Raw genomic sequence first — 27542 nt, 5'->3', positions numbered from 1 at the left:
CTTGCACCTGCCTCTCTCCTATTAAATAAAGAGTAGAAAAAAAAAAAAGGAAAGAGAATGAGCGCTAATGAAAAGCCTTAACTTAGGCGCTTTTCCCAATGTTGCTTAGTATTCCAGTTCAACAAAGATAAATAGAGGCCATCCCTAGATTTCCTGATGCCTCTCCAGGAAGCAGGGCACGATTATGTAAATAGCATCGGTTCCCTTTACTTCTGCCAGCTTGCTTATCTCCAAAGCCTTCTGCCTGCTGCTACTGGCGACCAATACAAGTGTATGCACACAGCTCTTATCTCTGAACAAAGCTCGAGAAAGGCACAAGGACGAAGGCCAGCAACGTTGGACAGTGACGCATGGCTGATTCTCTGTGCGATTTATTTAACTGAATTTAATTTCTTTTCTTCACCACTGCAGTTTTTGATCAGAGATATTTGTGAACTGTGCCAAGTAAGAGATTAGAGAAAAGAAGGATGTTGAGAAGTGCAGTTATTAATTAATCTGAAGGAGAAATAGATTTATTTTTTTTAAATCTCCTAATGACGGACACGTATCTGTGTTGATGAATTTGATTTAGAATAGGCAGAAGGTACCCAGCCTATTTGGGTAAATATGCATGCCATCAAAGCTTTACACACATGGAAAAGAAAATGATGCTGTAACAAGGACGAATATAATTCACAAAACTATCTGCTTCTCTCGGCCTTACCCTTACGTGACCTGGTTAGATAAACCATTTATGAAGCTTTAATAACAGACAACAGATTAATGGGCCACATAAACTTATGCGATACTATAACTACAAGTGAGAGGCGTTCAGCTACAATGTCACAGTTATATACAAGGAGTTAGATCTACAATCACTCTTGATTGTAGTGGAGCGCATTCTGAATGCGGGCAGTAGTGCGCTGTGTATAATACGTCACAAGAAAAATTCCATGACATTGAGATCACTTCCTTTTTTGACATTGAGGCATGAATTGGAAAATGAAATTGAAAATAAATCTGCTGTATAATACATAGTGATGTGCTACTAACAAGCTTATGAACAAATTCAAAGCAGGGCTTTGGATGAGTTTGGCATATTGCAGGGATCAACTTATAAAAATATTCTATGCATATAGCATTATTACAAAACTAGCAATACATGATAGGGGGGATGTAGTTTATATCCCAGCGGTCGGGAGTGTTGAGGTTAGGGAGAGGGTTAAAAACTAGGGGGAGGGTTAGGGCTAAAAACAAGGGGGAGGGTTAGGGCTAAAAACTAAGGGGAGGGTTAGGGCTAAAAACTAGGGGGAGGGTTAGGATCGGCTGCAGGGGGGAGGGGGGTATTTAGGTTTAGGGGTAGGATACTTACCGACAGGTGTCTGTATCCTAACCCTTATGGGATGCCGGGATCCTGACCGCTCGCATCCAGTACCCAACCCTATGATAGTAATCAGGTGCTGTCAGTGGAGATCGCCACAACTCAGAGCCAATCAGAATAGTGCGCTGTGAGTGGTACCACTGTTCACTTACCATGAACAAGTCAGTACTACTCTTGCGCAGATGGGCCCCGACTGACCAAAGGCGTGGTGTCCTGCACCCATGGCTAACTTATGGTGGGTACACACTGACAGATACATTGGCTGATCAATGGATCGGCCAATATATCTGCTGCACGTCGGCCAGTGTGTACCCGCGATATGTCAGTGAACGTCGTCATTCACTGACATATCGCATTGGCTGTGCTGCACAGCTGATGAACAGATATGTCTGCAGACACATCTGTCCATCAGCAGGTGCGTACACACACAGCAGCAGCCGTGAGGAGGGACACGCCCCCGACCCGCCCACTGGCCGCTGGGTCCCACCCCCGGCCGCCGGGACCCGAGGGCACAAGCAGATGATGGCCGTTCAGTGTGTATGAACGACCATCATCTGCAGATATATTGCTCAGGTGTGTACCCACCTTTAGTGTGCCCCTGTTATCTCCACACAATGAGATGGATTTTTGCCTTCATCCCTCAGTAATGACAACATTACACCTTGTCAATTGATGGTCTGCATTCCAAAATATTGGTGCAGCAAAACAACTGGCTACCTCTACAGAGTGTAGGGTATGGATCTGCAGTGAAGTCACACTCAAACATAAGTTGAAAACATTTAATGAGGTGACAAAACTAGGCCAAAATAGCATATTTTCCAAAGTGCAAGGAGACAGAGCTTTTGTACAAGTTTATATAAGTTAAACATCAGCCCAGAGAATAGAAAAGAAATTTATAGAACATTAACCAACAGAACCACGCCACTATACCAGAAACAAGCTGTCAAACACAGAACCGCCAATTATAGGACTACACCGTATGAGATGTATACCCCTTCATTCAGGTCTTAGGCGCTAGATGCTGAGGAGGAGGAGTTGATGCAATATTTAGGGAATGAATGCTGGGACCTTTAAAATGCATATGAATAAGATATTGAATCGATTGATTGCATCATGAATATTGGGTACATTGTTGATTACATAACAGACATGGAAGACCTTGGAAGGGAATTTGGATCACTTTCTTGCCAGAAAAAGTTTTTATAGTTATAATTAATTATGTAACTAAAGTCACTGACCATGGGAATTAATAAGCTTATTATGTCTTCATTCTACGCTTGTTAGCCAGGTACTCATGCCATCAGACATGAGGTTGACAGGGTCATTAAGTCGACAGTTAAAATGTATACACAGTCAAATTGTCAACAAGCAAAACAGACAGCCATAATGTCGACAACAAAAAGGTAGACAAACGTAGCTAAAATGTTAACAGTCATAGGGTTCATGAGCCCATAATGTCCACTGCGCATGAGCACACACGGATCCCGTCATGTCAGCCACATTGTCTGATGTGCCTAATTGTCATATCAAGATATGTGTATAATATGGGTAGGCTTTCTATGGCACACCAGCTGCTTTGAAACTACACATACCAGCATGCCCTGCCATAGATTTGCTGTTGGGGCTTGCTAAAACTGTGGCAGGGCATGCTGGCATGTCTAGTTCCACAGCAGCTAGACTACCACCCATACAGTCAGATTTCTCTAAATGTCACACAACAATCATTGTCACCCTCCCCCCTAGCTAGAGAACTTGGCACTGACTAACTGACCACTTTGTGCCGCACCATTAATTGCCACAACAGTTGCGCTAAACCCTGTCACTGTAACGCTAATCCCCTTCATAGTTGTAATAAATGACAAGCAAAGCATATACACCTGCCCATAGTTCGACTATGTGCAGTTACCTATATTTTGAATTTCAACATTTACCATGTCTGTATTTTGATTGCAGATTATTATTACTGGTTGTGCATTTACCATGATTTTGAATGTCAACATTGTGATATGTTCATAATGTTCACCACCAAATGTCGACCCAGTCATAATCTCTAAATAGATAAAATAATTAATAAAGGGGACCAGTCATAATGGACAAATGTAGAAGATAGCGTCCCACTGAGGAAAGAGCTCTGTGAATGCACAAACAGGGATCCTGTCGTGTCAGCCATATTGTCTGATGTGCCACATTGTCATATCAAAATATTGGAAGAACAGGGGTAGGCAACCTGTGGGACTCCAGCTGCTGTGGAACTAGACATACCAGCATGCTCTGCCACAGTGTTAGCATGCCCTAACCGCAAATCTGTGGCAGTGCATGGTGACGTGTAGTTCCATAGGGGCTAGACTGCCACAGTTTATCACCTGAGGGAAAAGCACTGCGTATGCTCAAACACGGATCCTATCATGTCACCCATACAGTCAGATATCGCTAAATATCACCCATTAAAAATCATCGTAACCCCTACTGCTAGATAACTTTGCACTGACTAACTGCTCGCCCGTTATGTGCCGCACCATACATTAATTGCCCCATCTCAGCAGTGCAGCTGTTAGAGGAAGGGCATGCTAATACCGTGGCAGAGCATGCTGGCATGTGTTATTCCATAGCAGCTGTGCTGGAACAGTTTGCAGCAAAGGGAACAACATTGCAAATGTGCAAGCAGTGATCCTGTCACGTCAGCCATACAGTCCTATTTCTCCCTAAATGTCACGTTATCAAAATGTCGTCAACATATAGACCAGCCTATATTTTAATGTAGACATTTTGACTGCATTTTAAAATACATTTATTAAGTTACTATCAAATTCTTATTGAAGTTAGAAGGTGCCAGTAAGAACCATGTCCATATATTGTACCTAGATTTATATTTCATATATCGGCATTTTGACCATGTCAAAATATCAACATGGTCATAATGTTGATATTCCACATATAAGAAACAACACTTAGTTTAACCTGCAGTCAAAATATAGGCATGGCCAACATGTGGACGTTCATAATAAAGGAATGCCGACAGTATGACCATGTCTACAGATGTGTCTACACATGTATCCTCCGTGCGCTAGAAATCGCATAACGCGTGAGCGGCGTGTGACTCGGCAGCGCAGAGCATCGTTTCATGCGACTTTTTCCCTTAAAATGCGGCTTATTTACAAAGCGATGCGTATAGGACGCACACAAAGCTTTTGCTGATTAAAAAATGCAGCATACCTATATTGTGTGTGCGACTGTGGCTGTATCTGCATGCAAAATGCTACGTTACAATGTTAACAACTGTGACAGCGGCTGTGACACTGTAACATAGCATTTTGCATGCAGATACAGCCGCAGTCGCACACAGAATATAGGCATGCTGCTAATTTTAATCCGCATAAGCTGCTTGTGCCTCCTATGCACAACACTTCGCGAATAAGATGCATTTTAAGAGAAAATAGCTATATAGCGCACCTTCTCTATAAAAGAAAAAGTTGCATGAAAAGACGCTTGGCGCTACCGAGTCACACAACGGCATGCCACGACTAGAAGAACTGTTTAAAAAGGTGGCTAGATGTATGTGGACATATCTGTATATTTTGATTGTCTACATATTAACCTGTCTATATATTGTCTACATTATGTCCCTGTCGACATTTTGATTGTCTAGATATTGATTGTCAACATATAGTCCATGTTGACAATTTACATAATGTACCTGTCAACATTATGGTGTCTATATTTTGAATGTCTAAATACTATACAACACTACATTAAAAAAATACAACTAAAATGGATGTGAAATAAGAATACCAGTGCATATATTTGTGTTTCCAAGTGACTACAGCAATAATAACACATTATATTAGTCATAAAGAAACATCACCGCAGCATTTTTGCTTAATTAATCCCTGAGCTTGGTGTCTGGGCAGCTTAATCCCGGTTTAGCATTAGCAGAAACTGATGCTACTGCGATGGGAATGCTCGCCTCTCCCCCAGCTTGGCATCCAAACTCCCTCATCCATTCGGCAATGTATTACTAGTTCAATAGGAAATTTAGACCACACCAAGCTGTAGCCCATTACCGGAGAGGGTTCATAAACCTTGCTGTGTTTATATAACAACAAGAAAAGATAACTAAAAATTTGTGAAAGAAAGGCACTAAACATAAATACAGTGCAATGTATATTGTGACTCGTAATATTCATTAGGAGTACACGTGCTCAGTACATTTCCAGCCTGGTGTACATCTGACCAATGAGAACGTCTGGTGCTATAAATAAAAATGTTTAAACAATGTAGGCAAGCACAGTCATTTTACAAAGGGTGTCACAATAGGTTTATTACAAAAAGCATTTGTTATAGTCTTACATCTGTTGTCGGTCACCAGTTTCCAGTATGTTCTTAATACTTTCTTTCATAAAACTTAAATACTGCTAAAAAGTGGCAAAAGAGCTTAAGCTCAACTACGTTTCTAATAGGGCACTCTTGTCATAACCACAACAAAGTATATTGGGACTGAGCAACAGCAAATACGGTACATATAAAAGCTAATAATAAAAAATGCAATGTACATATCACAGAAGGAGGTATGTATACTCACCCAAGCCAACCAGGGAATAACTGGGAGTTGGGGAGAACACTTGAGCTGCAAAGTCTTCAAATGTCACTACTTCTCTATGGTTCTGGATTATTGCTTCAAGGTACAGAGCTCTTTCCTCATAACTGGAGGGGTCAAGTTAAGGATATATCAAGAGATCATGAAATCAACAGCAAAAAGTTACAATGCAATGCAGAGAGACAGTTAAATGAGTCAAAAAACAAGTTATGGATCAACAAAGCAAAGGGAAAAAATGCATAAGAAACAAATACAAAAATAAAATTAAGTATTTTTACTTCTTTTTTTTCTAATCAAATATCTGATCAGCAGGAAAAGGAATATACTATACAGTAAGTTTTGCACACTTTTCCAGCTTGAATTCTAATTAAAACTTCAAACCCCAAAATTCAGTCAGTTAAATGTGCAGTCCAAAATAAATTCTCTGTTGAAACCTACATGTGCAACAAGCAGCAGCTGGCCTACCTTCGCCAATGCTTGTGGTTGTTATTCATTGAGCAGAAAGAGGGTTTTCAGCTTTTGTCTACAGTATGTTTCTCAGATAGGCAGATCATTTATGTATTTACTGTGCTCGGATCTGCCAAAGGGTAATTTGTATACTGACCCTCCAAGTCGAGCTGAATTCATGTAAAATCAAACAGACACACAACAGTTTGAAAGCAGAACCTAACCAATTAGTACATAAAGTCTGCCCTTTTTCTTTCTGTCTTTTCATTTTGGAAGGTGATGGGGTCATCTTTTACTAATATGGGGGGGGGGGCTAGGGTGAATTTTAATATCTTAAAGCAAATGTGCTTGCATTCGGCAGTCTTGAAACAAATGTTTTTTTGTGTGTGTGTGGGTGGGGGGGGTTGAAGGGGAAAGTTTGAGGTGCTTAACAAACGGCTAAATATGTTTATCCCATGCATTATTCTATAAACAAACTTTCACTAGTGATTCAACTTGTGTTAGGTGTTAAGAGACTTGAGCTGCATTTGTGCTCTTTTGCGCAGAATTGCAATGCATGAGTGTGGAAGAATTCAGAAGTTACTGATTCGTCATGCCAACCAATAATTGTACAGTTTGTTGTCTATAGATTCAATTTATGTGATGCCTTAGAAAGCAAAGATACTATCCACTCATATAAAATAACAAATTGAACTCTCTCGGCCATATGAATATGTACAGCAATTATCATAAAAGAAGCAATACTTATAGCGTTATTTTGCCCTTTAAACTGTAAGAAGGCTTTAGAGAAGACGGTTATGGTGAAGATTTGTATAGTCAGAACTATGTGGAGGATGGGAGATCTATTATTATGTAGGGGACAGCACCCATCCGTCTAAGCCAATTCTTATTTGTTGTAAAAGACGGCTGAATGTTGCACATTTTTACATAACCGTAAATCATTTTGAACAAAAACTAATCTGAACAGTATAAATTGTAATGAAAACATTGATAAATAAAAATAAATTGTAAAGATAAGCAAGTGCCTAACACCAGCTCTCATTATTTAACCACATAAAAAATTACCAAAGTACTCAGTGGTCATTATTGGCCGAACTCCTAGAGACTCCCAGCTAATGAATACGCTTCCAAACTATCTTGGAGAGGAGACAAGGCGGTATGCTATTCTAAGGGGAACGAATGATGCCATTCATCACTCATTACAAGCATACTTATTCTGCACAGTGCTTGGCTGTTGCCAGGGCTCCACACTGCACACTACCACAGCAAGCCTCTGATCCTATTAACAGCAGGATACAAGGCCTGAGTGGCCGTCTGGCGGGCAAGCACTCTGACACTAAGCTGGCACGTGCTGGAGCAGCAGGAGTAGGCTACTGCATGACAAATTAATGAAAGAGCTGAGCTAAACTTATGTCAGGCTGCCACCTGAGCCTGAAGACCTCTGCGGGCCTGCCATCTTCCGACAATTCACTGGTCACTCATTTATTCTGCAGTCTGCTCCAGGGTCCAGTTTAAAGTAGATGCATTCAGCCTTTTCATTTACTGCTTAATAATACCCCGCTGTTTAATGAACAGCGCTGCCAGTCTAACACAAGAAAAACTATTAATAGATCTTATTTGTCAACATTTTTTTTTACCCCTATTAAATGTGGGAATATATATATTTACCACAGCTAGCACCAAGATTACAAACACTGCACATAAACATTTCCAGTCATCGACTGTAACATGTGAACTGTCCATGGTGCTGAGCCCTGACAGATGCTGCTGTCACAAAGAACTATCGTACAAGTGCAATCTATTATGAAGACATTCTACAAACAAAACACCACAATAAGGAACATCATAAAAGCATTTAGGTATTAGCCAACAATAAAAGAAAAATGAAAAAAAAAAAAAGTTATTTAAATATTTATTGTATTTGTGTGTATTAAGAACAGCAGTTCTGTGGTGACATGGCTCCAGGAGTTCAGCTAGTCAGGTTAAAAAGAGGCACACTCCAGAACATTATCAATGCACATCTTTCAGCTATAACAATGGAGTTATACAAAACAAATGTTTCTTTCATAAGCTGCTTAAGCTAAATATTGTTTCAATCCCCCTTAGCATCTGCCACTCAAAGATGTTGTTTAAAGGAAAATAAAAATGCCTCAACAGCATCGTTTATCAATGGGGGTTATTATAGCAGAGTGACTGAAACTGGGCTATTTGAGGAAGGGGGGGGTCAGGGGGAGACACACTTTTATGCGACTGCTAACTACTCATTCAGCTGTGCGCAATCAAAGGAATTCTAAGATACTCTGTTTCTGTCTCAACAACAATAACCTGAATTAAAATGTTTCTTCAGAAAAAAAGGTTTTCAAATAGGAGAAAGGTTGCTCTATTTATTTTAACTTCATTATTTTCTCCCCCAGTCTGCCTCCCCCCAATTTACAGAGAAGAGCGCAACATTAAAATTCTGCTTTCTCTTTGCTACATCGTCCTTTTATTAAAATAATTTACATGTGAAAATGGAATATTCTCCAACACATCAGAACATAATGATGACAGGGGATAGATGGCTGAAGAAACAAAAAAAAAAAAAAACACATTAAATCGCAGGATGCTAATTTATTCTAATACACACCTGTTAGATGCTGCAGACAACAGCCAACAACAAGGGTAGGGAAAAAATAAAAGAATTACATTATTTTGTCTTATTGGAAGCTAAACAATAATTAGCAGGCACGAAACGCGTCTAACAAAGCCCCACTCCAATTTTCAAAGGGCCAGAGTTTAAAAGGAAAATGAATGAAGATTATTATGCACCTGACATTCCAATAATTTATACATGCATCTCTAGAACAATGTCGGCTTGTAAAAGAGCTCCTGCTATTGCCTCAAACCTGAGTTTGATCTATTGCCATGCGACAATAGAAAATTAAAGCGAATAAAAAAAATAAAAAAAAGACGTCGTTGCTATTGCACATTAAAAACGTAAACTGGAGAAGACATATTATGGGGTCTATTTACTAAGCAGTGTTAGGAGACAGAGTGAAAAGTGATAAGGTGCCAGCCAATTAGCTCCCAACTGTCATCGCACAGGCTGTGTTTGAAAAATGACAGATGGGAGCTGATTGGCTGGCACCTTATCACTTTTCACTCTGTCTCCTAACACTGCTTAGTAAATAGACCCCTCATGAATCTATAAGCACGAATTTTAATGCTCAGATTAAAAAATATATTTTTATTTAGAACGGTAGCTGATGTATGGGGAAGTAATTTCCCTTTGTGCCCATCACCTCCTGAGAAACCATGTGCGGCAGAGTTACTTAACGTCCTGTTTGCTCTTTTAATAAAAATTGAAACTTGGTACCCAGTGTTCTCTACCCAGAAAATGACGCCAGCCGGGGGCCATCACGTGCTGGGTGGGGGGCCTTTGCAATAATGAAATCCTAACGATACTGGATCAGAACCTCTATACACACCTTCCTATACCTTCTAATGTCCTGCCTATACCTTCTAATGTCCTGCCTATACCTTCTAAGGATGATGCTAATTTGCGTACGCAGTCACACCATAAATAAAGACTTAGACGTGGAATCTGTGGTTCCAAAGCACAAGTGATATTCAGGTAAAAGTTCAGACAGTTACACGCAATTGATCAAGACACAATTTAGGCGCAAAAGGAAATTATATAGACCCAAGTACAGTATACATACGCAGGCGCTTCCGGACCCAGAGATAGGCTGCAGCAAGAGACCCCTCGTCATTCAGCACGAAGACTGAGAATCAGCGTTCGTGCACTCATATTTATACCCCCCCAGAATAAACAGGACAAAAGGGAAGTCTGTTGCTGATATCATTGGTTCTCAGGGGTGAAGCACCTGTTACAGCACATTTAACAGGCTGGTTCAAACAGACTCTCCCTGCCTCTAACAGCTGGGGGTCTACCTCTTCACGCCTCCGTCAGCATCCTAACAGTTGTTTCTAAAATATAAATTTTGTTGCTTGTAGGCTCTGTGATCCATAACTCGGGAATGCATGATGCGATCTCCCCACCGATAACACCGGAATACTGTGAAAAGAGTACTCATCAGTACAACTCCAAACACGACTGGTTTAGCATGTATAATACCTTAGTTGTCAAATATCTTTATTTCTCAGCATTTAACTAACCTACTTAAATCATACACTTTAAAGCTTATTGAATCTTATGTGTGAATATGTAATGTGTGGGTATCCAGGGTTTGATATGAGGACGCTAGTTAACTTGGGGCAGATGCGTGCGCATAAAGCTAATAAAACAGCGGTTTCATACAAAGTCCTATGCATTCGCTAATATGCGACTAGTTAACAGCGCTATTGTATGTAATAATGTGCGTATGGGAAATGATGAAAAATGCAATCGCAGGGTGCTATTAGTATTATCGCCACATGTACTAAAATGTGAGTTTACCTAAAATGGTGCTTAGGCGGCCATTCGCAAAATGGCGTCTTGCGGCCAGTCGCAAGATGGCGTCGCCGCGATTAAATTTTAAACTGAACTTGTCTCAGCCAATTATTCAGCTTCGACAGTCCACCCTTTGATAGCAAACAACATGCCATCACAATCTGCTATTAGAATTCAATTTAGGCTTACATTTACATATTATTTGGTGTTATTATGGGATGGCACAAGGTGGTTCTTTATCCATCAATAATGTGTCTCTGGGTGGGGACATAAAACTACTATTATACGCATACCGCGGATCTTGGAAGATCATGTGAAAGGTGTGGGAATGCACCAGTCTTATAATAGCAGTCTTGAAGGGGAATTGAGACTTTACATCATCTGAGGTGTTCTATGAATAACATTTCAATAATACATTCTATGCATGTCTAAATATAATACATCAAACGATTGTATTTCCTAGTTCAGGGTTGTAATGCAGTTCTATATTTACCTCAGTATACATATTGTCATTACTAACCACCATCATAGTTTCATTCTTTCATTTCACTCTGTTTTTACATTTTCCATACTTCAACACAATAGAAACACACCGGACGCATATGCCAATTATTATGATGACAATCAGTATAAGGATTAAGAATTTGCCTATGCTGGCGATCACTTCCTGGACCCATTCCCCTAGACCTGAGAACCATTTCACTGGGATCAGCCATGACACCCATCCTTCTATCTTTTCCCCTACTTCAGCCACTGAAGCGTTATGGTTCTTGCGAAACTCCAACTTTAGCTGCAGAATTTCATCCATCTTCCGGTCTATCACCTCCTTAGGGTCGCTGGTATCATTGGTGACAAAGGTGCAACATTTTACTCCAAATTGGGTGGCCAATGTTACGTAATACCCTCCAGTAACAGCAGTTAAATAATTCAACACTAGCCTGTGTTGCACCAGTTCTTTCTTGTACTCTTGCAATTCTTTCCCTGTATACCTGAATGTGTCATCGTACATCTCGGTGATATTGTCTATTAATTTAGCAAGTTCCTGGATATATCTAAAATTTAATGTACCCCAAGCGATCCTAGTGGGGTCCAATGCGACCAGAACTTGAAAGACAGTTGTCTCACTGATTAACTGAGTGGCTTTATGTTAATCACCAAGTACCATATTTATTTTGCCTCTGTGTTAATATTGTGTGTGAAGATATGGTGACGGTGTGTTTTTATGTATAACCAGCATTTCAACATGTGTGAGGGTCATAACTTCTGGGACTACTCTTCCCAGGTAACACAAACCTTCGGAACTCGAAATATACATTATCAGGGAGAACATAAGGAATGGTATGCATCATTATCATTAAGCACATTTCCCTTGCAAACAATCCTATTTCTGGTTCTTCCATCTGGTACATGCAAGTTTCTGGCTGTATTATTTTAGCACAATAACCATTTGGCACCTTACCAATAATTTCTTTGGTGGAACTCAATGTATACCGATACCTAAAATGTTTCCCACCAGACTTAATGGAGCGCAGCAGATCATGGTTTATGGAGTCATTATCAGCTCTTTGTGAGAAGGTCATCGTCTGATTATTCCCCGTCACTTCTCAACTCCCGGGTTTATTGGGGTTGGTTATGTTTAAACACAAAAGTGATCTATATACTTGGAATTGATAGAGTTTGAAATGAGGTGGTTTGGATGAGAGGAATTTTCCATCCAAATTTTTCACTTTTTGAAATTCTAAAATTTCCGTGATATTCAGTGGAAATGGCACCAACCCTACGTTATGCTGTCCCTGGGGCACATGTGAACACACCCAGCAATCAGTTTGGTTTAACACTTTGCCTACCATGCTATGATAATCCTCTAGAGGATACCCACCCCAGTACGGATTATATTTAGGTTGGCACCGTTGGATACAGTTCTCATCAACTAGGGACCCACAAAGCTCACAAATACAGGAATCTTCAGGCGATAACCCTCCACACCTTCTCCGAGTATCCGGAATGACAGCGCTTTTAACAATAACAGTACTAAGATTGGAAAGGCACTCCCCAGATTGGCATTGCACTCCTCCTGATTCCACTCCATCAGCACTGTCATCAGCTCCCGTTTCCTCAATCGGTCCCCCATCACAGACACTGGATATCCCCAGACTGACCAGGATGGTGAACACTCTAAAAGAGAATATGAAAATGAACACGGCAGGCCTGTCCATTATTACAACTAGACCTGCAAATTTCGCTCAGTTAAGGTATCTTACTACGACCTTTTCAATCCTCCCAAAACAAGCTCGCGAGCGACAGATCCACGCTATCAGCTTTGTCTCCGACTTGTTTCTCCACCGGTTGATTGACCTTTTTGCAGTGAGTGGAATGGACCCAGGTATCTCTCTCGGCCACATTCAAAGAAGTAGTACTCGTCAGCAGCACCTGTTACGGTCCTTCCCACCGATCAGTCAAACAACCTGAACGCAAGAAAATTTCTGATCATTACATATTCTCCTGGTTCAACATCATGACAGTTCGTTTCAGGCATATCATTAGACAACAATTTCAGTTTCTGCTGCTGTTGCTTTAACTGCTTACTCATTGATATAAGATACTTCAGTTACCTCGTTGTTACCCTTTAGATCTTCCTGTGGACTTATAATCAAATGAGGTTGTCTACCGAACAATATTTCAAATGGGGACAGATTTAGAGGGGGTCTAGGAGTGGTCCTTATACTATGTAGGACCAAAGGTAAAGCTTCTGGCCATCCTAATCCAGTCTCTGCCATGATTTTACTTAGCTTATTTTTAATAGTCCCGTTCATCCTCTCTACCTTGGCACTGGCTTGCGGTCGGTAGGGGGTGTGAAGTCGGCTATTAAAACCCATCAGCTTACACATATTTTGAAAAACATCACCTGTGAAATGGGTTCCCCTGTCACTCTCGATGATTTTAGGGATACCGTACCTGCATACAAATTCCTGAACTATTTTCTTAGCAGTAAACGCAGCAGTATTAGTGGCCGCTGGGTAAGCCTCAACCCAGTAAGAAAATACGTCTGTGCACACTAATACATACTTAAGGTTCCTGCAGGGTGGTAATTGGATGAAATCAATTTATATCACCTGGAAAGGTCCATCAGTCGGTGGAATGTGGGACGGTTCGGTAGGGATCGCTTTCCCTATGTTCTTTCTCAAACAGGTCAGACAGGACATTGCTATCTTCTCTGCTTGTGAAGAAAAACCTGGTGCGCACCAGTATGCCCTCACCAACTTGCACATACCCTGTTTACCCAGATGAGTCAGACCGTGTGCTGCCTCAGCCAGGCTGGGGTAATATGCCTTGGGGGCTACTGGCTTACCATGTCTGTCCCTACAGAGCCCAAAGGACTCTTGCCCACACCCCTTGGACTTCCAAATGGATTTTTCCTGAATTGAACACAAATTTTGCATCTCAATTAATTTCAGCATATCAATAGTTTGAAATGACATAACTGTTTCAGTTGGAGGAAACATTTTTAACCCTGCTGCCCATTTTGCAGCTTCGTCAGCTCTGTTGTTGCCCAGTGACACCGGGTCATCCTCACATGTGTGGGCTTTGCATTTAATTACGGCCACTGCTTTGGGCAGTTGGATTGCTTCTAAAAGATGTTTTATGTGTCGGGAATGTGCAACTGTTGTGCCTGCTGCTGTCATAAAATTTCTCAGACGCCATAGAGCCCCAAAATCTTGCACCACCCCGAAAGCGTACCTCGAGTCAGTGTTCACATGCTCTAGTCAGTGATACTAACTCTGCCACCTGGGCTGAGTGAGGAGGACAGAGAGGTTTAGCTTCTATGGTGTCTGTGTCATTTACAACAGCATAACCTGTACATAATTCACCTGTGTCTGTTTGTCTATGACAACTCCCATCCGTATAAAAAGTTACATCCACATTCTCTAAAGGTGTGTCATGTATGTCAGGTCTAGCAGTAAAGGTCTGATTCACATATGTCATACAATCGTGCGTATCATTATGTCTGCCGAACTCACCTCCCGCCAGCAACTCCTCTCCTTCCACCCTTTGTACATCATGTTGTACATATGGTAGGTATGTTGCTGGATTCAGCGTACTGCAACGTTTAACTGTAATATTTGCAGGAGCGATTAAAGCTAGTTCCCATTTGGTGAACCTAGCTGAGGAGACGTGTCTGGTTTGAGCTGGGTTCAACAGAGCAGCTACAGCATGGGGAGTGTAGACAATCATATCATGGCCCAATACTACGTCCTCACTTTTACTCACCAATAAAGCGGTAGCTGCTACACTTCTCAAACAGGTGGGGAGTGATCTTGCTACCATGTCCAATTGGGCACTGTAGTATGCTACGGGCCTACTGGCATCACCATGTTTTTGTGTAAGGACACCTGCAGCACAACCATCGGCTTCCGTACAATACAAATCAAAAGGTTTTTCATAATCAGGTATTCCCAATGCAGGAGCTCTTGTCAGACTATCCTTAAGATTGAGGAAAGCCTGTTCTGATTCCTCTGTGTGTATGACACGATCGGGCTTTGAGGAAGAGACTAATTCCTGTAAAGGTAAGGCCAAAATAGAAAAACCTGGTATCCACACACTACAGTATCCACACATTCCCAAGAAGGTACGAATTTGCTGTTGATTCTGCGGCAGTGTCATGTTTTGTATGGCCTGGATTCTATCTGTTGTAAGGTGTCGTAACCCCTGGGTTAGGCAGTGTCCCAAATATTTTACTCTGGACTGGCACGGCTGTAGTTTGTCCTTAGCCACCTTGTTTCCTGTTTGTGAGAGATGAAGTTTAGTACCATTCAAACATGACATAAACGAGTTAGAACATAGCAATAAATCGTCCACATATTGAATTAGAACAGATCCATTGGCAGGTTGGAAAGATTGTAAACAGTCGTGCAATGCCTGGGAGAAGATACTGGGGCTGTCTATGAAACCTTGGGGTAATCGTGTCCATGTGTATTGTAAACCTCTGTATGTAAATGCTAATAGATACTGACAGTCAGGATGGAGAGGCACAGAGAAGAAAGCTGAACAGAGGTCAATGACAGTGAAATGGGTTGCATTTGGGATTTGCATCAAAATGACAGCTGGATTCGGCACTACGGGGAATTGGCTCTCTACTACCTTATTAACACTTCTAAGGTCTTGTACCAGCCTATAACCCCTCCCACCACTCTTCTTCACTGGAAAGATGGGACTGTTGGCTACACTAGCTGTACGAACTAAAATTCCCTGTTGTAATAATCGCTCAATTATTGGAAAAACCCCTAATTCTACCTCCTGTTTTAGTGGGTACTGGGGAATTTTCGGAGCTTGCCTTCCGCTTTTTAAATTTACCATTACAGGGCTTACGTTTGCCATTAATCCAGTGTCCTGTCCATCTTTACTCCTAAGGGAATCTGGAATTAGGGACAACATTTCATCTACTTGTGATGGAGTTTCATTTAAAACGGTAGAGTGATACATTATCCTTTGAGGAGTGTCTAACATATCCCGCACCTCGTATACCATTCTCTCTGGGATATATAAAAATACACCATCAGGGGTGCAATATATAACACATCCCATTTTACATAACAAGTGTCTGCCCAGTAGGTTAGTAGGAGCCGCAGCAGCCAGGAGAAAAGAATGTCTGGTATGCAACGGCCCAATAGTAACCTCTGTGGACTTTGTTAAAGGATAATGTTCCACTTTACCTGTTACACCCATTGTTGGTACTGTCTCGTTGGTCACCTGCAAATTAACGGGAGATTTTATCACCGACCTGGTCGCCCCTGTGTCTACAAGAAAAGGATAATTAGTACCAGCTACATCAACCATCATGACCGGTTCTTCCCTAGTACTTCCCGTTAACCTGACCATCTGTAGACTACAGGTATGACCTGACCCCTAGCGTTGGCTACCATTCTCCAATAAAGCATTTACGGCTACAATTGGAGCTGGTGCCTGCTGAACATTTGCTGGCCTCTGTGCATATCCCTTATGGGGATATCTAGGTCTTCCCTGATGTGAGATCTCTACTCCTTTTACTGTAAAGTTTCTACTTAAGGGTCCTGTTTGTTTACAGTTAAAACATGTTTGTGTTTCGGGTGAAGACATGTGGTGTTGTGAGGTTTGCGCAGAGGGTAAAGGTGGTGGATATGGGTAAGGATAGGGAGGGTAAGGGTATTGTGGGGGATAAAAGGTTGGTGGATAGCCTGGGACCTGTGGTTGCATTGGGTTAGTGGGATAGAGTTGTGTTTGTTGTTGAGTGGGGTTAGTGAGAGCACATACTTGTTCAGAAGTGAGTGTGTGTGCAAGTGTGTCTGTTGGCTGTGGTGTTACCGTCATTCCCTCCAGAGCTTGTATACTGACAGCCATTAGTTTTTCGCTCTGGGCTTCTCTCTTTTTGGAGATGTTTTTATCATGTTCAATAGCGGTTTCTATGAGGGTGTCTATTGTAAGTCCCCACCAGCCAGGCTGTGAGGTCTGAACCCGAGTTTTTAAACTCTCTTTCAGACCGTCCACAAGTACCGTAACTATCATTCCCCTGTGGTTAGTGCTATCTTTAATATCTTCTATCCCAGTTTACTGGGTGATAGCCTGCAGAGCCCGATCGCAGTAATCTTCTGCAGTCTCACTCTCTTTGTTTAATGGTGAAAATTTTGTTCCAGTTAACTACTACTGGAAAATATATACCCAATTGAGTTACAATGCAGGAAATGTTACCTTGGTTTACTTGATCTGTTAAGGGAACGTCACCAACCAATACACAATCCGTGATAAATTTTGCCACGTCGGTATTGCGTGGCAGGCAGGCCCTTAACACCACACGCCAATCTTTATTAGTGGGCTCATGTGAACTACCCAAATTTCTCAAAGATCTTTGACATTTGGCTAATTCCTTTTTGGGATCGGGGAAATCATTTATGATGGAATTTAGTTCTGCTCTTGTCCAAGGACAATGCATTACTACTTCCCTCGTGGGCACTATACCGTTTGCGTCTGCATTTCCATTTGGAACAGTTATTGTCCAAATGGGATGCAGACCGGTAGCGCTGCTACCTTTGACCTGATTACCTGGTCAAGGTGGTTTAGTCTGCTGCTGCTACGTATGGTATGAACTAGGGGTGAGCGGGTTCGGTTTTACTCGGATCTTTTTATTGGCTATCGCCGAACACGTGTTTTGGATAGCGAATGAAATCGAGCCGAAATTGCGGTAAAGTGTCGATAAGAACCGAGTAAAACCGAACCCGCTCACCCCTAGTATGAACAACTTCCTCTACGGGTGCAGAGGGCATTAACACTTTCCTTGCTGTTACCGATGGAGATGGCGGCACCACTCGTGATTGTGGTGATTGTGATCATCTGCACAGCATGGGAAATGGCAGACATTACAATAGGCTCATCATCCGCATCATAAACATTTTCTTTATAATTGCTTAAGAGAGGGTACAAGTTGCTTGTTACATTTTTATGGGTATTTTTGGTTACTGTACTTGCACCTCCATCCACATAAGGTGGGGGAGGTGAGCGTGAACTGCTGCCAATACTCTCCACGACGCTACCTTGTCACACGTATGCGCCATTTTGCGGCTCGCCCGTATTGCAATTTAGCGTCGCGGATGTATTTTCTGACAATGTGCTTGTGACGCTAGTTTGCGTCGTTTGCACATTGTTAAGCCACGCATCCCCTTCATGCTGCCACAGTTTTAAACATTCAAAATATTTAACCTTTTTCTCTCGGGAGCGCATCAAACTGATGTGATCCCAGACATTGTGTAACACATTTTTATCGAAACTACCAATTCTGGGAAACGGTCTAACACTCTTTCTCGTCATATTAAACCATAAATCACAATACCTTATTGCATAAGTACCGTATTTGGAATGCATGATACGACGGGCCATCCGATTGGCGCCTCCATTAGCAGCACATCATTGCCTAACATCTCTACTGTTTGCGTGGCTCCCATTCTGAGACAACTCCTACGCTTTTCAATAAAGATTTAAACCGGTGAAAGACAATCAAGACACTTTCACTTACCTGTGGACGATTTAAGTCGGCGGCGCCCACACACCTGGATAAGATTTAGTAAGGCAACTTCCACACCTGGATAAGATTTGAAAAAGGCAACTTCCACTCCCGGATAAGATTTAGTAAGGCAACTTCCACACCTATGAGAGTTTGTATGTCGGCTACTCTCACGCACCTCTCTACAACAAAGACAACATGTACACCTGCTACTGTGTATAGAACGGTAAAGCTGCTTACCGAGCAGCTAGACTAACCCTTGCACCTAGCCTTTAAGGATCATACAATACCCTTAACTTTGTTCAACAAATATTCACTGTTACACACTTTTTTCCTGCGCAGAAAAATACACGTTAACCCAGATATTGGTAATAGAAAAAAATGAAAACCTCAATGGCTTTGTTCAAACACGTGGCAGCACAACCAGAAATACGTATAAGCTATTGTGCGACCAGCCGCATACACAATAATGCGACTACCACACAACCGTATAATGGCTTTTTAACTGCGTACGCAAAAGTGCATCTTTGCTATGCGCAAACCTGCGACTTAGCCGCGTACTCAGTACTGCGACACCCCTTTAAACGTAAGGTTCTATCAACAGTGGAAAACAAACTTTTTCCTGTCTTGTCCCTGGATTTTAGTCAGTTCCCTTGATTCACACGGAGACGGATAGCGATTTTTCAGCACAAAGCGGTTGCAGGCAAACCCTGCATGTGGCCACTCCACCCTTTGCTGAAATATAGATGACCGTGTGAGCAGGTAAGTGACTTCACTATGAGCCCCCAACTAACGATACTGGATCAGAACCTCTATACGCACCTTCCTATACCTTCTAATGTCCTGCCTATACCTTCTAAGGATGATGCTAATTTGCATACGCAGTCACACCATAAATAAAGACTTAAACGTGGAATCTGTGGTTCCAAAGCACAAGTGATATTCAGGTAAAAGTTCAGACAGTTACACGCAATTGATCAAGACACAATTTAGGCGCAAAAGGAAATTATACAGACCCAAGTACAGTATACATACGCAATCGCTTCCGGACCCAGAGATAGGCTTCAGCAAGAGACCCCTCGTCATTCAGCACGAAGACTGAGAATCAGCGTTCGTGCACTCATATTTATACCCCCCCAGAATAAACAGGACAAAAGGGAAGTCTGTTGCTGACATCATTGGTTCTCAGGGGTGCAGCATCTGTTACAGCACATTTAACAGGCTGGTTCAAACAGACTCTCCCTGCCTCTAACAGCTGGGGGTCTTCCTCTTCACGCCTCCGTCAGCATCCTAACAGTTGTTTCTAAAATATAAATTTTGTTGCTTGTAGGCTCTGTGATCCATAACTCGGGAATGCATGATGCGATCTCCCCACCGATAACACCGGAATACTGTGAAAAGAGTACGCATCAGTACAACTCCAAACACGACTGGTTTAGCATGTATAATACCTTAGTTGTCAAATATCTTTATTTCTCAGCATTTAACTAACCTACTTAAATCATACACTTTAAAGCTTATTGAATCTTATGTGTGAATATGTAATGTGTGGGTATCCAGGGTTTGATATGAGGACGCTAGTTAACTTGGGGCAACTGCGTGCGCATAAAGCTAATAAAACAGCGGTTTCATACAAAGTCCTATGCATTCGCTAATATGCGACTAGTTAACAGCGCAATTGTATGTAATAATGTGCGTATGGGAAATGATGAAAAATGCAATCGCAGGGTGCTATTAGTATTATCGCCACATGTACTAAAATGTGAGTTTACCTAAAATGGCGCTTAGGCGGCCATTCGCAAAATGGCGTCTTGCGATCTCATTTTCAAGATGGCGTCTTGCGGCCAGTCGCAAGATGGCGTCGCCGCGATTAAATTTTAAACTGAACTTGTCTCAGCCAATTATTCAGCTTCGACAATCCTGACCTAATATTGATTTAAACTGGAGATTAACATTTTATATATAATTTCTTCTCTTCTTCTTAGAAACCCAGTTGTATGCAGCTTTTTCATAGTCTGTAGGATCTGATCCCTCTAGTGAAATCAACATCAGATTATTTAGTGTGCTCTGCTTCATGCCATTCCTTAAACAGGTTTTAATTAGTTTTAGAGTAGAAAATCCTCTTTTCACATTACAGTTATAGTCATTCCAATAGCAGCTAGTTTTCAAAAAGATCCTTTGAACTCAAACCATTATTTGTTTTGAGCCTAGATTTTGCAGGGCTCTAGTTCAAACAAGTTTGATGCAACTGCCCATTCTAGTTTAAGATTGCAGGACTTTAATTTTTAAAATAATGCTCAAAAAGAATCCCACGAGTCTCATTTTGATCAAGGCTCTATTGAAAACTCTAGAAAAACAGATTATGATTGGTATATATCTGGAAACCTTTCTTTAAAGTGGTTAATAACTGTTTATGTATTTATCATACAAATGTGTTCTCATACATCTAGCCGTAATATGCCATGCAGCGCGACTTACCTGGCGTGGGTTACCCACCAGGTCCCATGCCACTCTGCTAGCGTTGGACATCTTATTTTGCCAAAACTGCGTCTAAATCACAATGCAATGCTACTAGGAAAACACAGGCAGACTGTGCTGATTAATTTGAAATGCGACTTAGGCCCGTATTCAATTAGAGGCGAAAAGTCGGAGAAGTTTCGCCTTTCCGCCTCCTTCGCCTGTTTCAGAGGCAAATTTTTGTTAATTTTCTTTTGTTAGTTATAGTTTCGGCTTTGCCATCAATGATACTAAATGTTGATATAAAACTAACCGTAATCTTTTTTTTTTTTCTAATAGACAAACATTTAATGTATTTTATAAGCGGCTTCAAAACTGAGATATCTGTCGTTTCATCACACAGAACACCAAAGTATTCTGCCGAATGCAAATGTTTAAGTATTTCCCCCCTCTCTGCACCCCTGTGTACGGGCGATCGGCTGATCGCCCGTACACACACTTGCCGATGGACAGATATGTCTGCAGACATATCTGTTCATCGGCTGTGCAGCACAGCAAATGCGATACGTCTGTGAATGACGTCGTTCACAGACATATCGTCTGTACACACTGGCCGACGGAGGCACGATATATTGGCCGATCAATTGATCGGCCAGTGTGTACCCAGCATAAGTGTTATATGCATAAGTGTTATATGCAGTGTTTTATATTAGAAAAAAATCAGTGTCATCCTGTCTGAAAATGCATAGCATCTAGTTTTTAAATGACGTCCAGTATGAGACCAGTGTTTTTTAATTCCAAGTCCTGTTGTGGTTGAAATACAGACTAAAGCTGCCCATCCACTAGCAGACCATAAAAACGACATTGTAATCGTGCTGTCATTTCTATGTCTGTGAAAAGCCTACACTGAACGAGCAGTCGTTCAGTGCAGGCTCATCAATCATCTGGCAACATGCTGAACCTGACGTTATCGTCAGGTTGACCAGCATGTTTGCCCGATGATTGATGTCGGAAATGACCAGCAGGCGCGCTCATCGCTGGTCGTTTCAGACTATAAAGTGCCCGATTTGCGGACGATTTGGAAGCGATTACACGATAACGATGTCGTTATCGTGCAATCGCCTGTCAAAATCGCCTAGTGGATGGGCAGCATCAGGTGCACACAGATATACAAGTGTTGCATACCAAATAAGTCAGCACAGTCTGCTGTGTCGCATCGCGACTTTGTCGCATTTTCGGTTAAAAAAAGACGCCCGACGTTAGCAGAATAGCGCGGGACCTGACGGCTCACTCACGCAAGGCAAGTCGCGCTGCATGGCGTATTGAGGCTAGATGTATGAGGACTCATCTGTAATTGTTTACAGTAATCACAAAATGTACATCCATTGAGAGAGAATTAAAATGAAGAAAAATACTGTAAAAAACTTAAGATTCAAAACAATTTGGAAAATAAATTATCACCATTAAACAGAAAATATATATCTAGGCCTATGACCGGTATTATCAGATGACTTAAATGAAGTCTGAAATGTAATACCCCACATCAGAAGTGGATGATAGTGTGGCGTTAATGCCCAGGAAAGTTTTGGGGACTTTTTGAAGCAACAGAAAAAAATAAAGTCACGCCACACTGGTTTAAAAAAACTACACAACTTGACAGCTGTTTCAACAAGTAAACGCAATATTACGGAATAACCAGGGCATAAAAGTAGTCTGCCGGATAACAAATAATATAATCCTGTGACAGGTTTGTAGGTTTGATAATATCATGTAAAGTTATCAGCAGGAATTGCGATCATTGGGAACTGTGGAGGACCAAAGCTATGAGGTGGCAAAGTGTGGGAAAGACAAAGGAAATACAGACAATTCAAAGGCCAAAAAACCTCCATGCTCACCATTAGCAGCCTCATGCCCATAACATACAGTATGTACCTATACAAATCGTCTGTAATACACTGAGTAGGATATAACATGCAGTACTATGAAAAGCCAGATGCATTAGGCATGTAGAAGTCATAACAATATTAATATGGCAAGATGCCCCCTAGTAATGTGTCTATACCTTAATGGTACAAATACTTACCTCCCACAGTAGTTGCTTTAATGTTTCTGACTGCCTTCATGGCATTGCCTCATTGTCAATACAGAGAAGCACAGGGGGCACCACATGATGTGACACGAGGACTATGTTGACACCTGTGATGCTCAATGGTGACATTTACCATTGTTTGGGAAACTTGATAAAGACGACTATCCCTGAACTATTAGGGGGCGATTCAAATGTTGCATGGGCGGTGATAATTAATGAGCGCCCAGTTTTGCAATCAATTGTTCTGGGCGATCATTAATTATCGCCCTCTTCACTCCCTATTAGACCGTGTTCAGCCGTGTAAAGCGGATAAATCCCGTCTAAAGTTCTGGTTAGGGCGCGCTAACCACAGGTTACTCACACATTGCTGCTCGCACCCTCCTGAGGGAGCGAGAATAAATGTCGGCGGCGCTGGCTATCGCGCTCAGATGGAGCATCAATTGAGAAAAGTATAGAATTTTCTTTAGAAGATACTACACATTGTGTTTTTATATATACAGGTATATAGATGTGAAAATTCGACATATACGGATAAGTATTTACTCTCTGCCTTTTAACCAGATTTGCATGTATCCACGCCACGGGTAGCCACACTATCTCTTACCATTTCTGTGCATATTATATTACTGTTTAGATCTCTAGGGGTAGATCTGGTCATTGGTTGAGAAAAGGCTGCAGTCTGGTTTTTTTTTTTTTTTGAAGGGCCATCTTCTCCTCTCCAATTTTCTTTATTCTTCACGAAGCATCAATTGAATTGCTCCGTTGGACGCCTTAAAAAAATAGCCGCCAGCAAGATAATTGAATCGCCCCCTCAGAGCTAAACACCCTCACAGTTTGCTTTTAAAATAATTTTTTCAATCCAAAACAATAAACAAAAATACCAGTTCCAGAAAAATGTTCTACGGGCATTATGTGTTCTCATGAATGACACATTACACAGACATGAAGCCAACCTAGAATTTGGCAGCTTATGTTTTATCCAAGACACATAATACAGCAAGTGAACAAAAAACGCTCAAGTGCTGTACAGGTTGAGTCTCCCATATCCAAAATGCTTGGGACCAGGGTTATTTTGGATATCGGAATATTCTGTATTTTGGAACAATTCCATATTATAATGAAATGTCTTGGAAATGGGACCCAAATATACACATAGAATGCATTTATGTGTTATATACACCTTATTCACACAGCCTGCAGGTCATTTTAGACAATATTTTTTATAATTTTGTGCATCAAAAAAAGTTTGTGTACATACATGAAATTCATTTATGTTTCATATACACCTTATACACACAGCATGAAAGTTATTTTATACAATCTTTTTAATAATTTGTGCCTTAGACAAAGTTTATGTACATTAAACCATCAAAAATCAAAGGTTTCATTATCTCAGTCATGCTGAAAATATTCCATATTTCGGAATATTTGGATATGGGAGACTCAACCTGTACCAACATTCTGAAGAATAAACAATTGAAGTGTCCATGTAAAATAATATGAGATATGGTAAGAACTTACCCTTGTTATCTCTATTTCTACGAAGTCCATAGGGTTCCACAGGATACCTTGGGGTATAGGTGTGACGTCAGTCGCAGGGCACCAAAGAGTTAAGCTTTCAGCCTCCCAGGATGCACTAGGTCCCCCTCCTATACCCCGCCCCCGAGCCAAGGCATCTCAGTTAGTTACCAAGCCATAGGCCGGAGGAGGAGAAGGAAGAGAGAGAACAAAGATCTGGACACATACAAGAATCACATTCTCACCAGAGGGAGACGGAAAACAGGTGACCAGAGCAAAGCCCATCTGCAGCACAGGTGCGACAGGGCGGGAGTCCTGTGGAACCCTATGGACTTCGTAGAAATAGAGATAACAAGGGTAAGTTCTTACCATATCTCATATTTTCTACTTCAGGGTCCATAGGGTATCCACAGGATACCTTGGGGATGTCCCAAAGCAGTATCCTTTAAGGGTGGGGACGCTCCTGTGCAGAAAGGAGAATCCGCCGCCCGAAGGAAGCATCCTGAGAGGCGAAGGTGAAAAACCTGTAATACCTCACGAAGGTATGGACAGAGGACCACGTAGCAGCCTTGCAGATCTGGACTGCAGAGGCACCACGTCGAGCTGCCCATGAAGGACCCACAGACCTAGTGGAATGAGCCTTCAGAGAAGGAGGAACCGGTAGGCCTTCATGAAGATAAGCTTCAGAAATAGCCATACGGATCCAGGCTGCCAAAGTTTGCTTTGAAGCAGGCCAACCCATTTTACGGAAGCCATAGAGGACAAACAAAGCGTCCGACTTCCTAAACGAAGAAGTGCGGTCAACATAAGTCCTTAAGGCCCGCACAACATCCAAAGAGGCCTCACCCACGGAAAGACCCGGTGAGTTAAAGGCCGGAACAACGATTTCCTCGTTAACATGAAACTGGGAAACAACTTTGGGAAGAAACTCGGGCCGCGTGCGGAGTACTGCCCTGTTCCCATGAAAAACCAAGAAAGGGGGTCTACAAGAAAGAGCCCCTAACTCAGAAACACGTCTGGCTGAAGCAATAGCCAGAAGGAAAACAGTCTTAGCTGTTAGCCATTTAAGATCCACTGATCCCAGTGGTTCAAACGGCGGTCCTTGGAGAGCCCTCAGGACCACAGCCAAATCCCAAGGCGCCACAGGTGGAACAAAGGGCGGCTGAATGCGGACAACACCTTGCATAAAGGTGCGCACATCCGGGATTATAGCAATCCTACGGTGAAACCAGACAGACAGGGCCGAAACCTGTACCTTCAAAGAAGCAAGGCGAAGCCCATGATCTAGTCCCGCTTGCAGGAAGGCGAGAATCCGAGACAGACGAAACTCCCGCGGTGCATAACCTCTCGGTCGACACCACTGGAAGAACGTATGCCACACGCGATGGTATATCCTCGCGGAAGACGGTTCCCGAGCTCGCAACATGGTACGCACCACAGAGCTGGAAAACCCTCGGGACCTCAGCATGGCTGTCTCAACAGCCACGCCGTCAAAGACAGCCGAGTCAGGTCCGGGTGACGACAAGGACCCTGAGACAGGAGGTCCGGTCGTAGCGGCAACCGCAGAGGACTGTCCACGGACAGACCCTGAAGGTCTGAGAACCAGTGCCGTCTGGGCCACGCGGGAGCTATCAACAGGAGCGTCCCTCCTTCCTGTTTGAATTTCCGGATTACCCGTGGAAGAAGGGAGACCGGAGGGAACAGGTATGCGAACCGGAACGTCCACCGGACGGACAGAGCATCCACCAGAGACGCCCCTTCGTCTCTTGTGCGAGACCCGTACACCGGCAACTTGTTGTTGTGCCGGGACGCCATGAGGTCGATCTCTGGAAGACCCCATCTGTCCACCAGTAGTTGAAAAACGTCCGGGTGCAGGGACCATTCCCCCGGATGAACGTCCTGGCGACTTAGAAAGTCCGCCTCCCAATTGAGCACTCCCGGGATGAAGACCGCTGATATGGCCGGAAGATTGCGCTCCGCCCAAACCAGGATCCGAGACACCTCTACGAGTGCCGCCCGGCTTCAGGTTCCTCCTTGCCTGTTTATGTAGCCAACGGTGGTAGCGTTGTCCGACTGGACCTGTACCGGGTGACCCTGGAGAAACCGATGTGCCTGCTGGAGAGCATTGAAGACCGCACGGAGTTCCAAGATATTGATTGGAAGCTCCGCTTCTGTCGGCATCCACCTGCCCTGGAACAGATGTGGACCCGAAACTGCTCCCCAGCCCCGAAGACTGGCGTCCGTTGTCAACAGGACCCAATTTGGAACCCAGAACGGACGTCCCTCGCTGAGGTGGGTCGTCTGTAACCACCAAGCAAGGGACAGGCGAACCTCCGGGGTAAACACAATCGTCTGGGACTTCAGAGACTGAGGCAGCCCGTTCCACTTTGACAGGATCAGGTGCTGCAGAGGTCTGGAGTGAAACTGGGCATATTCCACCATGTCGAACACCCACACCATGGAGCCCAGTAACCTCATCGCCGAGTGTAGAGACACCCGGCGGCTGTGCAGACAACTGCGCACCCTTGACTGTAAAGCAGAGATCTTTTCCTCCGTCACGAAGATCTTCTGCTGTCCCGAGTCCAATAAGGCTCCAAGATGCAGAATCCTCCGAGA

At 42.6% G+C, this 27542-nt stretch overlaps 1 protein-coding gene across 5 annotated transcripts in view; it reads right to left on the bottom strand.

Moving 5' to 3' along the window:
* The window catches only part of RALGAPA2 (Ral GTPase activating protein catalytic subunit alpha 2), a 398803-nt gene that overhangs the window by 45016 nt on the left and 326245 nt on the right, over window positions 1-27542 (bottom strand). For all 5 annotated transcript variants that reach the window (XM_088477338.1, XM_088477335.1, XM_088477337.1 and 2 more), the window contains one exon: window positions 5940-6061. In XM_088477338.1, coding sequence (XP_088333464.1) covers window positions 5940-6061 — 122 coding nt within the window. The remainder of the gene's footprint in view (window positions 1-5939; window positions 6062-27542) is intronic.

This window comes from Taudactylus pleione, unplaced genomic scaffold, assembly GCF_031769625.1.
Source record: "Taudactylus pleione unplaced genomic scaffold, aTauple2 ptg000201l, whole genome shotgun sequence".
Lineage (NCBI taxonomy): Eukaryota > Metazoa > Chordata > Amphibia > Anura > Myobatrachidae > Taudactylus > Taudactylus pleione.
Note: the sequence above shows the minus strand (reverse complement) of the source record. Positions and strands in the feature narration are given on the sequence as shown.